General features: G+C 59.7%; 1 protein-coding gene across 1 annotated transcript; it reads left to right on the top strand.

Annotated features, from left to right (window-relative positions):
- Positions 1–990: 990 nt before the first annotated feature.
- On the top strand, positions 991–11,590 carry LOC119142132 (solute carrier family 22 member 6-A-like). The gene is made up of 11 exons (XM_037374855.1): positions 991–1,371; positions 1,417–1,582; positions 2,077–2,180; positions 3,242–3,396; positions 3,479–3,647; positions 4,809–4,932; positions 6,100–6,215; positions 6,493–6,707; positions 6,969–7,077; positions 7,168–7,371; positions 11,440–11,590. The coding sequence occupies exons 1-11, from the start codon at positions 1,202–1,204 to the stop codon at positions 11,588–11,590; spliced, it is 1,683 nt and encodes a 560-aa protein (XP_037230752.1). The 5' UTR covers positions 991–1,201.
- The last annotated feature ends 1,817 nt before the right edge of the window (positions 11,591–13,407 follow it).

The raw sequence follows: 13,407 nt of genomic DNA, 5'->3' as shown, positions 1-13,407 counted from the left end.
TTCAGTAAGATGACACCTCATAAGCTCATCCCCGAGGTCACCACCCATAAGGTGACACCCAAGAACCCCCTTTTCTTGGAGGTCACCTTCAATGACACCTCAGAACCTTGTCCCTGAGGTCACCACCCATAAGGTGACACCCAAGAACCTCCTTTTCTTGGAGGTCACCTTCAATGACACCTCAGAACCTTGACCCTGAGGTCACTTCCAGTCAGACGATGCCCAAGAACCGTGTCCCCGAGGTCACCCCCCATAAGACGACACCCAAGACCACCACATTGGCGGTCACCTCCAACAACCCAACCCCCAACAACCCCAAACGCACCCACCCCTTGCCCCAGTAGAGAGACCCCCTAGAAGAAGAAGGATGAGAAGCTCCCACGTCATCTACCACCACGATGCCCCTTCCCCGACTTCCCCCGGCCACCCCGGCCCTTGCTCCCACCGCCAACGTGTCCCTTGACCCCACCAACCACCCCACCCCACCCCCCCCCCGGTTGCTTTGACCCCATCAAAAATTAACCCCTGACGAAGCCAGGTGACCACCCGAGCATGGTCGCCTCCGTCAGCACCTTCCCACCGCTAAAATCGCTAAAAATTAACCCAACGTTGACCCAACATTGACCCAACGTTGACCCAACGCTGACCCAAGCCAAGACAACCCCCTCCTCCACGCGATGCCCACCTGAGGGTCCACCAAGAGCTGGATGAAGGAGGTTGGTCCCAGATGGTTCCTCTCCAAAAGTCACTTTTTCCCCTCCAAAAAACCCGGAAAAAACGTTAAAAAAAATTTAAATAATTTATTTCCCTCCTGCCCCGGATCGCTCCCGTTTCGCCCCATTTCTCTCGTTAACCCAACGAGGGGAGCGAAGCGCCGCCAGCGGATTTGGTGGTGTGGCCACCATCTGGTGGCCCCACCACCCACCTTGGGTCGTACTTTCCCCTCCCCCACCCGCCTTTGTCTTCTGCTGGAAACTCCCCCCGAAAAAAACCCTGGAGATGTCAACGATTAACCAAAACGCCCATCGGCCGCGTTATATAGGGCAGCACCTGCCGCGCACACGGAGCCATGGCACCGCGGCAACCAGAGAAGTCCTTTTTTGGTTTTTTGGGGTGAAATCCAGCCTTTTTGGGGTCACTCAGCCAGCGTGGAGGGGGGGTGCATGGCTACGGGGCGTCATCGGGCTCTGGTGGTGGCAGCATGGCTTTTGCCGACCTTCTGGAGCACGTGGGGGGGATGGGGCGCTTCCAGGTGGCCTCAACGTTCCTCTTGGCCTTGCCCGTCTTCTTGATGGCTTGTCACAACCTTCTGCAGAACTTCACGGCTGCCACCAGCGACCATCGGTGCCGGCTTGGGTGGGAGGTCAATGGGTGGGAGGTCAACGCTACCGGCCTTGACTCACGGGATGGGTTGAGGGTCTGGATTCCCAGTGGCGAGCGGTGCCGGCGCTTCGTGACGCCCCAGTGGTGGCTTTTGGAGGTCAATGGGTCGGTTCCCAACAGTAGTTGGCCGGAGACGGAGCCCTGCCGCGACGGTTGGACCTACGACCGTAGCGTCTTCAGCAGCACCATCGTCACGGAGGTAGGGTGGGGGTGGGGTGGGATTTGGGGCTGGGGGCACGTCCCGCTTGATGCCGTGGGAGATTCCCACCTTGAGGCACCAGCGAAAGGTCCGTTCCCAGCACGACGTTGAGGGTTTCCAACTGGAGCATCTTCCAACACTCATCTCTTGGTGGAGGGACTCAATGCCGTGAGAGCTCGGGGCGAGGAAAGGGGTGGTGGGGGTGGGTGGGGTGGCCACCAAGGAGGTCAAAAAGGAGAGAGATGACCCCCCCCCCGAAGGAGCGCCCAACCGCAGGGGATGCTGGGAAGGGCGACCAAGCGTTGAGCGGCACCTTCACGGTGTTTCCGTTGGCCATCCGTTGGTTGGCCATCCGTTGGCTCTTGCGTTGGGTCAACCCTACCAGCCACCACGGCCGGGTTTTGAGGGGCTGGGGTGGGGTGGGGTGGGGATGGACACCCCACCCCCACCCCTCTGCCCCTCCCCCCCCCCCCCGTGACCTTGCCCCTTGGCAGTGGGACCTGGTGTGCGGCGCGCGGGGTCTGAAGCAGTTGGCGCAGTCGCTCTACATGGCCGGCGTCCTGGTGGGCGGCATCGTCTTCGGGGGCCTCTCGGACAGGTGGGGGGAGGGGCTGGGGGGGGGCACCTGGGGGTTGTCTCACCCCCCTGTCCTCCTCCTCTTCACCCCCTCTTCCTCCTCCTCATCTCCTCTTCCTCCTCCTCTTTCCCCATCTTCCTCCTCCTCACCCCATCTTCTTCCTCATCATCCCCTCTTCCTCCTCCTCTTCACCCCATCTTCCTCCTCCTCACCCTCTCTCCCTCCTCTCCCTCTCTTCCTCCTCCTCGCCCCATCCTCCTCCTCTTCATGTCTTCCTCCACCTCCTCCCCTCTTCCTCCTCTTCACCCCATCTTCCTCCTCCTCCCCTTTTCCTCCTCACTTCATCTTCTCCCCCCTCACCCCCTCTTCTTCTTCCTCACCCCATCTACTTCCTCCTCACCCCCTCCTCTTCCTCCTCCTCACCCCATCTTCCTCCTCCTCCTCCCCATCCATCCCCTCTTCCTCCTCCTCACCCCATCTTCCTTCTCCTCATCCCTTCCTCCTCCTCCTCACTCCAACTTCTTCCTCCCCCTCCCCTCTTCCTCATCCTCACCCCACCTGCTTCCTCCTCACCCCACCTTCTTCTTCCTCACCCCACCTTCTTCCAACTCCTCACCGATCTTCCTCTTCCTCCTTCCCTCTTCCTCCTCATCTCATCCCCTCTTCCTCCCCCTCACCCCATGTTCCTCCTCATCATCCCTTCCTCCGCCTCCTCACCCCACCTTCTTCCTCCTCATCATCCCTTCCTCCTCATCATCCCTTCCTCCTCCTCCTCATCCCACCTTCTTCCTCCTCACCCCATCTTCCTCCTCCTCCCCTTTTCCTCTTCCTCAATCCCTCTTCCTCCTCTTCACCCCATCTACTTCCTCCTCGCCCCCTCTTCCTCCTCCTCACCCCCTCTTCCTCCTCCTCCTCATCCCTTCCTCCTCCTCCTCATTCCATCTTCTTCCTCCTCACCCCATCTTCTTCCTCACCCCACCTTCTTCCTCCTCGCCCCCTTTTCCTCCTCGCCCCCTCTTCCTCCTCCTCACCCCTTCCTCCTCCTCCTCCCTCCACCTTCCTCCTCCTCCTCCCCCCCCCAGGTTCGGCCGCCGGTTGCTGCTCACCTGGTGCTACCTCCAGCTGGGCGCCATGGGCACGTGCTCCTCCTTCGCCCCCACCTTCACCATCTACTGCCTCTTCCGCTTCCTCACGGGCGCCGCCTTCTCGGGCATCCTCCTCAACAGCGTCTCCCTCTGTACGTGCCCCTCCCCCACCCCCCCACCCCCCGGCCACCGGCCCTCTCCGGCTCTGCCCTACGGGTCCGGGTCTCTCGGCAGCTCTGGAGTGGATGCCCACCCGCACGCGGGCGCTGGTGGGGACCCTCATGGGCTACTGCTACACGGCCGGGCAGTTCCTGCTGGCGGGGGTCGCCTACGCCCTCCCCGCGTGGCGCGGGCTGCAGCTGGCCGTGTCGCTGCCCTTCTTCGGCTTCTTCCTCTACTCGTGGTGAGGGGGAGGGGGAGAGGGATGGAGTCATGGAGGGAGGGAGGGAGGGAGGGATGGAGTCATGGAGGGATGGATGGATGGATGGATGGAGCCATGGAAGGATGGAGTCATGGATGGAGGGATGGATGGAGCGAGGGAGGGAGGGATGGAGTCACGGAGGGATGGAGTCATGGAGGGATAGATGGAGGGATGGAGTCACGGAGGGATGGAGTCATGGAGGGATAGATGGAGGGATGGAGTCACGGAGGGATAGATGGAGGGATGGAGTCACAGAAGGATGGAGTCATGGATGGGGTGGATAGAGGGATGGAGTCATGGATGGAGTCATGGATGGAGTCATGGATGGAGGGATGGAGTCATGGAGGGATGGAATCATGGATGGAGGGGTGGATGAATGGATGGAGGAATGGAGGGAGGGATGGAGGGATGGAGGGAGGGATGGAGGGAGGGATGGAGGGATGGAGGGAGGGATGGAGGGAGGGATGGAGGGATGGAGGGATGGAGGGAGGGATGGAGGGATGGAGGGATGGATGGAGGGATGGATGGAGGGATGGAGGGAGGGATGGAGGGAGGGATGGAGGGAGGGATGGAGGGATGGAGGGAGGGATGGAGGGAGGGATGGAGGGAGGGATGGAGGGAGGGAGGGATGGAGGGAGGGATGGAGGGAGGGATGGAGGGAGGGATGGAGGGAGGGATGGAGGGATGGAGGGATGGAGGGAGGGATGGAGGGATGGAGGGAGGGAGGGAGGGATGGAGGGAGGGATGGAGGGAGGGAGGGAGGGATGGAGGGAGGGATGGAGGGAGGGATGGAGGGAGGGATGGAGGGATGGAGGGAGGGAGGGATGGAGGGAGGGATGGAGGGATGGAGGGAGGGAGGGAGGGATGGAGGGAGGGATGGATGGAGGGATGGAGGGAGGGAGGGATGGAGGGAGGGATGGAGGGAGGGATGGAGGGATGGAGGGAGGGAGGGATGGAGGGAGGGATGGAGGGATGGAGGGAGGGATGGAGGGAGGGAGGGAGGGATGGAGGGCTTCACCGGGCGCGCGGAAGGGCAGCTGGGTGCAGACGGCCGGTCGCGTGGATAGAAGGTGCAAGGACGGGGGGAGGGGGGGTGGGGGCAGCTGGGACGGCCCCTGGGAGCCTGCGGCCACCTCCCCACAGGTGGCTGACGGAATCGGCTCGCTGGCTGGTCATGGTGGGCAAGTCCCACCGGGCCCTGAAGGAGCTCCAGAAAGTGGCCAGAATAAACGGGAGGAGAGAGGAAGGGGACAAGCTCGACATAGAGGTAAAAGGCCCCAACCAGGTCCCCTGGGGTGTCCTATAGGGTGTCCTAAAGGGGATGGGGGGACGGGGTCCTTCGCTCCTGGCCCTCGTGTGGAGTCCCATCGGGGGGGTCCCCAACATCCACCTTGGCAGCACCTCATCTCCTCCATCTCCATCTCCTCCATCTCCATCTCCTCCATCTCCATCTCCTCCTCCATCTCCATCTCAGCTCCATCTCAGCTCCTTGATGTCCATCTCATCATCTCCATCTCCACCTCATCTCCTCCATCTCATCATCTCCATCTCCACCTCATCTCCTCCATCTCATCATCTCCATCTCCACCTCATCTCCTCCATGTCCATGTCCATCTCATCATCTCCATGTCCATCTCATCATCTCCATCTCCATCTCACCTCCTCCATGTCCATCTCATCATCTCCATCTCCATCTCACCTCCTCTATGTCCATCTCCATCATCTCCTCCATCTCCATCTCATCTCCTCTACCTCCATCTCACCTCCTCCATGTCCATCTCCATCATCTCCTCCATCTCCATCTCATCTCCTCTACCTCCATCTCACCTCCTCCATGTCCATCTCCATCATCTCCTCCATCTCCATCTCATCTCCTCTACCTCCATCTCACCTCCTCCATGTCCATCTCCATCATCTCCTCCATCTCCATCTCATCTCCTCTACCTCCATCTCACCTCCTCCATGTCCATCTCCATCATCTCCTCCATCTCCGTCTCATCTCCTCTACCTCCATCTCACCTCCTCCATGTCCATCTCCATCATCTCCTCCATCTCCATCTCATCTCCTCTACCTCCATCTCACCTCTTCCATCTCCAACTCATCTCTATCTCCACTTCACCTCCTCCATCTCCACTCCATCTCCTCCACGTCCACCTCATCTCCTCCACCTCCATCCATCCCACCCACACAGCCCCTTTTACTTCCACCCACCCACCCATCCATCCTCATCCATCCACCCCTCCCCCCACCTGACCATCTCCATCCACCTGTTCCTCCACCCCTCCTTCCCTCCTCCCCCAGTTCAACTTCCCCCCCCAAGCTCCATCCCTCTCTGCTCCCCCCACTGCTTCCCCCCCCCCCCCAGAGAGAAGAGGGCCCACGGCGCCCTGCCCCCACCCCAGAGCCCATCCCCCCCCCTCGCTCTCCCCCTAGGCGTTGAGGTCCTACATGCAGAAGGAGATCGCTTCACCCAAGAGTCGTCACACGGTCGTTGACCTGGTCCGGACGCCCGTCCTGTGCCGCATCTCTTGTTGCCTCTGCTTCGTGTGGTAGGCCTGGTGGTGGAGGAGGACATCAAGGGGTGGGCGCCCACCCAGCCCCCAAGCCCTTGAGCCCACCCCCCACCCCCATCCCCACCTTATCTGGGTCCTCATTGGAAAGGGAAACTGAGTCACGGTGCAGGACTCTGCCAACGGCGGGCTGTTGGCCCACGCGCTCCAGGAAGAGCTGCAGATCTCCTGGTTGGATCCCACCAACCAGGGGATGGTGTGTGACCCCCACCCCTCAGGTTGACATTTGCCCCTCCCCCGCTTCTTCTTGGCCTAGGTTCTCCACCAGCTTTGCCTACTACGGGTTGGCCATGGACCTACAAAACTTTGATTTCGACATCTACGTGATCCAACTCATCTTTGGGGCTGTGGACATCCCGGCCAAGCTGGTCTCCATCCTCACCATCACCTTTGTGGGGCGACGCTTCACCCAATCCGTTGCCCTCATCTTGGCTGGTTTGGCCATCTTGGCCAACATCTTGGTGCCTCGAGGTGAGGGTGAGGGTGGGGGATGGCAGGAGGTGTCCCCTTCATCTCCAGCCCAGAAGGTGCCACCTGGGAGGGCCAAGAGGAGCTCAACCCATCAACGCAACCCACAGGCCGAGCGATTTTAGCTTTTTTATGGGCGATTTGGCTAAAATCCTGGTGGCTGGGGGTCTCCTCCCTCCGCCCCCCTCCCCCCCCTCCAACCCAACCCAACTCCAAGTGGAGCCACCAAAGTGAATCCCAGATGTCCCATCCTCATCCCTACAGACCTGCAGATGCTTCGGACCGCCTTGGCCGTCTTTGGGAAGGGTTGCTTGGCCGCGTCCTTCAACTGCGTCTTCCTCTACACGGGGGAGCTCTACCCCACCGTCATCCGGTAAGGAGCGGGGCGCAGGTCGGAGGAGGCGATGGGGTGGCCGTGGACCCCCCCCAGGTTGGTCCTTCAGGTCCTCTTGGTGTCCTACAGGCAGACGGGGATGGGGTTGGCCAACACCATGGCCCGGTTGGGCAGCATCACGGCTCCTTTGGTGAAGATGGTGGGGGAGGTCTTCCCCGCGTTGCCTTTTGTCATCTATGGGGCAGCACCCGTGGTGTCGGGGCTGGTGGCCATCTTCCTGCCAGAGACGCGGGACAGGGCGCTGCCGGAGACGGTGGAGGAGGTGGAGAGCAGGTGGGGCTGGGATGGATGGGTGGGTGGGCACGGGGTGGGGATGGTGGGAGAGGAGGGTTGGTTGGACATGGGGATGGGTGGGTGGACACGGGGAGGTTTGGTTGGACATGGGGATGGGTGGGTGGACATGGGGAGGGATGGTGGGAGAGGAGGATCGGTTGGATGTTGGGGTGGATGGGTGGGTGGACAGAGGGAGTGATGGTGGGAGAGGAGGTTTGGTTGGACGTGGGGAGGGTTGGTTGGACATGGGGATGGACACAGGGAGGGATGGTTGGACATGGGGATGGATGGATGGATGTGGGGAGGGTTGGCTGGACGTGGGGATGGGTTGGTTGGACATGGGGATGGATGGATGGATGTGGGGAGGGTTGGTTGGACGTGGGGATGGGTTGGTTGGACATGGGGATGGATGGACGGATGTGGGGAGGGTTGGTTGGACATGGGGATGGATGTGGGGAGGGTTGGTTGGACGTGGGGATGGACACAGGGAGGGATGGTTGGACATGGGGATGGATGGATGGACGCGGGGAGGGTTGGTTGGACGTGGGGATGGATGTGGGGAGGGTTGGTTGGACGTGGGGATGGGTGGGATCAGACAGAGCTGGGTGGGTGGGTGGACGGATGGATGGACAGGAACTAGAGCAGGGCAGCAGGTGGGTGAAGGACGGACGGACACGTCTGTGAGGACGGACGGGTGACAGATGGACAGGAGGGGGAACAGCAGCATGAAAACCCACCTGACCTCCACCCCCACCCCCCCCCATCCCCCCCACCCCCCCCTCCAGGACCCCCCCCCACAAGGATGAAGCCCAACACCTCCAGGTCCCCCTCCACCCCTCCCCCCTCAGCGGCACCACGGACCCCCCCCCGGACCCCCAGGGACCCCACGGATGATGCAGCAGGGGGGGTGGGGGGTGGGGAGGGATGGGGGTGGGGTGCCCCTCCCCCCCCCTCAGAAGGACAAAGGGACAGCAATGACCACGGCCACGGAGCCCCAGGTGTCCTCGGGGTGGGGGGATGGGCGCGTCCCCCTCCCAAGCGCCGCTTCGCAGGACGGGTTTTATCGGGGCTGGAATAAAAATAATCAAAGAAAATAAATAATCGTGTGAAAGGCAGCCGGGGGAGAGGGGGTGGGGGGTGGGGTGGGGGGTGGGGGGTGGGGCGGGGGTAGGGGGTGGGGTGGGGGTTGTTTTCCCACGGCCGCGGGGGGTCCCGCGCAGCCTGGCCGTCCCGCCCCGAAGGCAAACACGGGACCCAGCGGGATCCTGCGGCCTCGGCATCGCCCATCCCCCCCACCTCCCCTCCCCCCTCCGCCTGTGCCGGAGTCACGCTCGAGAGAGCAGGGAGGAGTTGGTCTTCTTGAGGATCCAGGATCCCCAGGGCCCAGAGATCCCAAGGAGCCAGGTGGCCGGGTGCCCGACATCCCAAGGATCTCAGGATCCAGGCACTCAGGCATCCCGAGGACCCAGGGATCCTGGGAATCCAGGGATCTGGGTGCCTAGACACCTCCAGGACCCACAGACCCCAAGGACCTAGGGATCCGGGTGCCCACACATCCCAAGGACCTAGGGAACCAGGTGCCCAGAGATCCCAAGGACCCAGGGAACCAGGTGCCCAGAGATCCCGAGGACCCAGGGATCCTGGGAATCCAGGGATCCAGGTGCCCAGACACCTCCAGGACCCACACATCCCAAGGATCTAAGGATCCAGGTGCCCACACATCCCAAGGACCTAGGGATCCAGGTGCCCAGACATCCCAAGGAACCAGGGATCCAGGTGCCCAGAGATCCCAAGGACCCAGGGATCCTGGGAATCCAGGGATCCAGGTGCCCAGACACCTCCAGGACCCACACATCCCAAGGTTCTAAGGATCCAGGTGCCCACACATCCCAAGGACCTGGGGAACCAGGTGCCCAGAGATCCCGAGGACCCAGGGATCCTGGGAATCCAGGGATCCGGGTGCCCAGACACCTCCAGGCCCCACAGATCCCAAGGACCAAGGGATCCAGGTGCCCAAATATCCCAAGGACCCAGGGATCCCGGGGATCCAGGTGCCCAGACACCTCCAGGCCCCACAGATCCCAAGGACCAAGGGATCCAGGTGCCCAAATATCCCAAGGACCCAGGGATCCCGGGGATCCAGGTGCCCAGACACCTCCAGGCCCCACAGATCCCAAGGACCAAGGGATCCAGGTGCCCAAATATCCCAAGGACCCAGGGATCCCGGGGATCCAGGTGCCCAGACACCTCCAGGCCCCACAGATCCCAAGGACCAAGGGATCCAGGTGCCCAAATATCCCAAGGACCCCGGGATCCTGGGGATCCAGGTGCCCAGACACCTCCAGGCCCCACAGATCCCCGAGGCCCCACCCCCCACCCACCCAGCACACATCGCACCCTCCTCCCCGCCCCCCCCAGCACCCATGTGGTCCTGCCCCACGTGCCCCTCCCCCCACCCCCCCCCTCCCCCGCTCCACTGCCTCCCGCTGCCCTCCCGCCCGGGGTCCAAGGGGCTCCCAGGGATCCGCTTCAGAGCCCCCGGCACTTCGCCCGATGAATGATCCACCACGGATGGGGCAAACGAGCCAGAGGGATGGGGGAGGGGTCGCCACCCACCGGGGGGCAGGGGGGGTTTCCCGGGTGAGGAAGAGGATGGGATGGCCCCGGGGTGGCGTTGGGCATCGCCAACACCGCGGTTTCCGCCTGGGGATCATCTCCAGTGATCCATAGCCGGACCGGATCCTCCCGGAGTCAAACGTTAACCGGGAGCCGGGGGTGGGTTTAAATAGGGGAGGGGGGAGGGGGCCGAGGGGCGGCTGCGGGGAGGGGGAGCCGGCGCTGGGAGAGGTTGGGCCAGAGCTGGAGCGCCGGGCAGGTGAGTGGATCGATGGAGGGATCGATGCGTTGATCGGGAGGGAGAGGGGCCGGCGAGCGGGTCAAGGGAGAGGTGGAAGGTTGAGCTGTGGGGAGAAAGGACGGTCAGCGGAAAGATTATGGATCCAGAGAGGGATCAACCGAAAGATTATAGGTCGAGAGGCTGATCAGTGGAGAGATCGTAGGTCAAGAGATTGATCAAGAGAAAGATGATAGATCAAGAGATTGATCAGTGGAGAGATTGTAGATCAAGAGATTGATCAGTGGAGAGTTTGTAGATCAAGAGGGTGATCAACAGAAAGATTATAGATCAAGAGGGTGATCAGTGGAGAGATTGTAGATCAAGACATTGATCAGTGGAGAGATTATAGATCAAGAGATTGATCAGTGGAGAGATCGTAGGTCAAGAGATTGATCACTGAAAGATTATAGATTAAGAGATTGATCAGTGGAGAGATTATAGATCGAGAGGTTGATCAGTGGAGAGATTATAGATCAAGAGGTTGATCAGTGGAGAGATTATAGATCGAGAGGTTGATCCATGCCAAGATCATAGACCAAGAGACTGATCACCAAAATATTATAGGTCAAGAGATCAATCAGTGGAGAGATTATAGATCAAGAGATTGATCCGTGGAGAGATTCTAGGTCAAGAGGTTGATCAGGGGAGAGATTATAGATCGAGAGATTCATCAGTGGAGAGATTATAGGCTAAGAGGTTGATCAATAGAGAGATTAAATCGATACATCGATCGATAGGAAGATTCTACGCCCATTGATCGAGCCACAGTGAGATTAAAACTCAATGGTTTGATCAACAGAGACCGACCGACCAGTGAAAAGGTAGATTCAGATTGCTGTGTTGATCACTAAATGATAAGAGCAAGAGGTTGATCAAGAGAGGCCAACAGATCAATCAATCGAGAGATAAAAGGTCAATAAACCGATCGATAGAAAGGTTACAGGCCAACAGACTGGTCAATAGAGAGATGAAGATCGATACGTCGATCAACAGATTATAAATCAAGAACTGGATCCAGAGACCAACAGAGGGATCAGTAGAGAAGGAGATCACGGTGGATCATGGTCCAAAAGAGTGATCAATAGAAAAGTACAGACCACTGGGTTGATTGATGACTGGATTGGAGATCGGTTGATCGGTAACGGAGACACCCAGACCACCTGAGGGATCAGCGGCGACGCTGCAGAACAACCGATCGATCGATTGATCAACAGCAATGTACAGGTCGAAAAATTAACAGATGATGGACTAATTGATGAGCAATGGACTACAGAGATTGAAAGATCAATAATCTATCGAGAGAGAACGAGCTTGCGGGCCTGATGGATGGGGAGCCCGAGGATCGATCAGTAGGGGGAGGGGGGGATCCGTAGGACGATCATCGTGTAGCTCAGCGGATCAATGGATTCATTGATGGGGCGAGGAGCCACAGATGGGTGGGTGGATCGCGGATGGTGGGGGCACGGGCAACAGAGAAATCCGCTGGCGGATCGATGGATCGGATGGACAAGGGGGTGAAGGCCAGGAGAGGAAGAGAGAGGGGGAGGGGCAGGGGAGGGAGGGGGGAGGGGGGGGGGAGGGGCGGAAGGACAGCGGGTGGCCGGAGAGACCGAGCCGGAGCGCAAGCGAGCGGCAGGGAGGGGAAGAGGAGCGAAACAGCAGGTAGGGATCGACTGATCGCCAGGGATTGTTGGTGGGATGAACCTCTTGAGAGACTGGCAGGCCAGAAGGGAGAAGGGATCGAGCGATCGAGTGATCGAGCGCGAGGGGGAAGGAGGAGGAGGAGGAGGAGGGAGAGCAGCGAGGGGCAGGGCCGACAGCCATGATCAGCGGCTGGTCGGTCCAGAGACAACCCGATAGATCAATAGGGACCGACAGATTTAGTGACACCGGTGGATCGATAGGCTGGCAGGTAGATCGATCCATTAGATCAACAGACTGATAGATCAATAGACTGACAGATCAATACACCCTGAGAGATCAACAGAGACTGAGAGATCAATAGGCTGGCAGGTAGATCGTTCGATCCATTAGATCAACAGATTGATAGATCGATTGACAGATCAATAGACACCCTGAGAGATCAATAGAGACTGATAGATCGATAGGCTGGCAGGTAGATCGATCCATTAGATCAACAGATTGATAGATCAATAGACTGACAGATCAATAGACACCCCGAGATCAACAGAGCCTGGGAGATCGACAGGCTGGCAGGTAGATCGTTCGATCCATTAGATCAACAGATTGATAGATCGATTGACAGATCAATAGAGACCGACTGATTGACAGTGCCAGGGAGAGGCCGTCAGAGCGGTTGGGGGATCAATAAGGTGATTGATCGATCGATCAGAGAGAGGCACTGACAGATCAAGGGAGCAGCCAATAGATCACCAGGCGGGCCGATAGGTTGGCACACGGCTCGAGTGATCGACTGACCGTCTGCTGGAGCCAGGGAGAGACCGACAGATCGATGGACAGATCGGTCGATCGCTAGATCCACTGATTGTGATAGAGGGATCGATAGATTGATGGCCCAATCGCCAGATGATCACTAGAGGGTCCCTGGTGCCTTCCTCGGTCCCTTCCCTCCATCTCCTGGATCCCACGATCCCTCCCTTGGTCCGCCCGTCCCTCAGCCCTTCCCCCATCCCTTGGCAGATCTGGATCCTCTCCCACCGCCCTCTGACCCACCCCTCGGCTCTACCGGGTCCCTCCCCCGCCTCCTTGGATCCTTCCTCACCCATCCCTTGACCCTTCCTCATCCATCCCGTGGCCCATCCTGGGATCCAACCTTCATCCCTTCCTCCAAACCATCCCTTGATCCTTCCTCATCCATCCCTTGGCCCATCCTGGGATCCGACCCTCACCCCTTCCTCCAAACCACCCTTGGATCCTTCCTCAGCCATTCCTTGATCCTTCCTCATCCATCCCATTCCCATCCTTGATCCTTCTTCACTCATCCCTTGGCCCATCCTTGGATCCAACCCTCACTCCTTCCTCCAAACCATCCCCTGACCCTTCCTCATTCATCCTTGAGATCCTTCCTCATCCATCCCATGGCCCATCCTTGATCCTTCCTCATCCATCCCATGGCCCATCCTTGGATCCTTCCTCCAAACCATCCCTTGATCCTTCCT

This window comes from Falco rusticolus, unplaced genomic scaffold, assembly GCF_015220075.1.
Source record: "Falco rusticolus isolate bFalRus1 unplaced genomic scaffold, bFalRus1.pri scaffold_55_arrow_ctg1, whole genome shotgun sequence".
Taxonomy (NCBI): domain Eukaryota; kingdom Metazoa; phylum Chordata; class Aves; order Falconiformes; family Falconidae; genus Falco; species Falco rusticolus.
This window is presented reverse-complemented; position numbering and strand designations above follow the sequence as displayed.

What these genes read in the sequence shown, in the direction of transcription:
- LOC119142132 (XM_037374855.1), top strand. Translation starts at nt 1,202, where the DNA reads ATGGCTTTTGCCGACCTTCTGGAGCACGTGGGGGGGATGGGGCGCTTC. An exon ending in GCAGCACCATCGTCACGGAG is followed by an intron (nt 1,583 to 2,076) that starts GTAGGGTGGGGG and finishes GCCCCTTGGCAG; the next exon opens with TGGGACCTGGTGTGCGGCGC. An exon ending in TTCGGGGGCCTCTCGGACAG is followed by an intron (nt 2,181 to 3,241) that starts GTGGGGGGAGGG and finishes TCCCCCCCCCAG; the next exon opens with GTTCGGCCGCCGGTTGCTGC.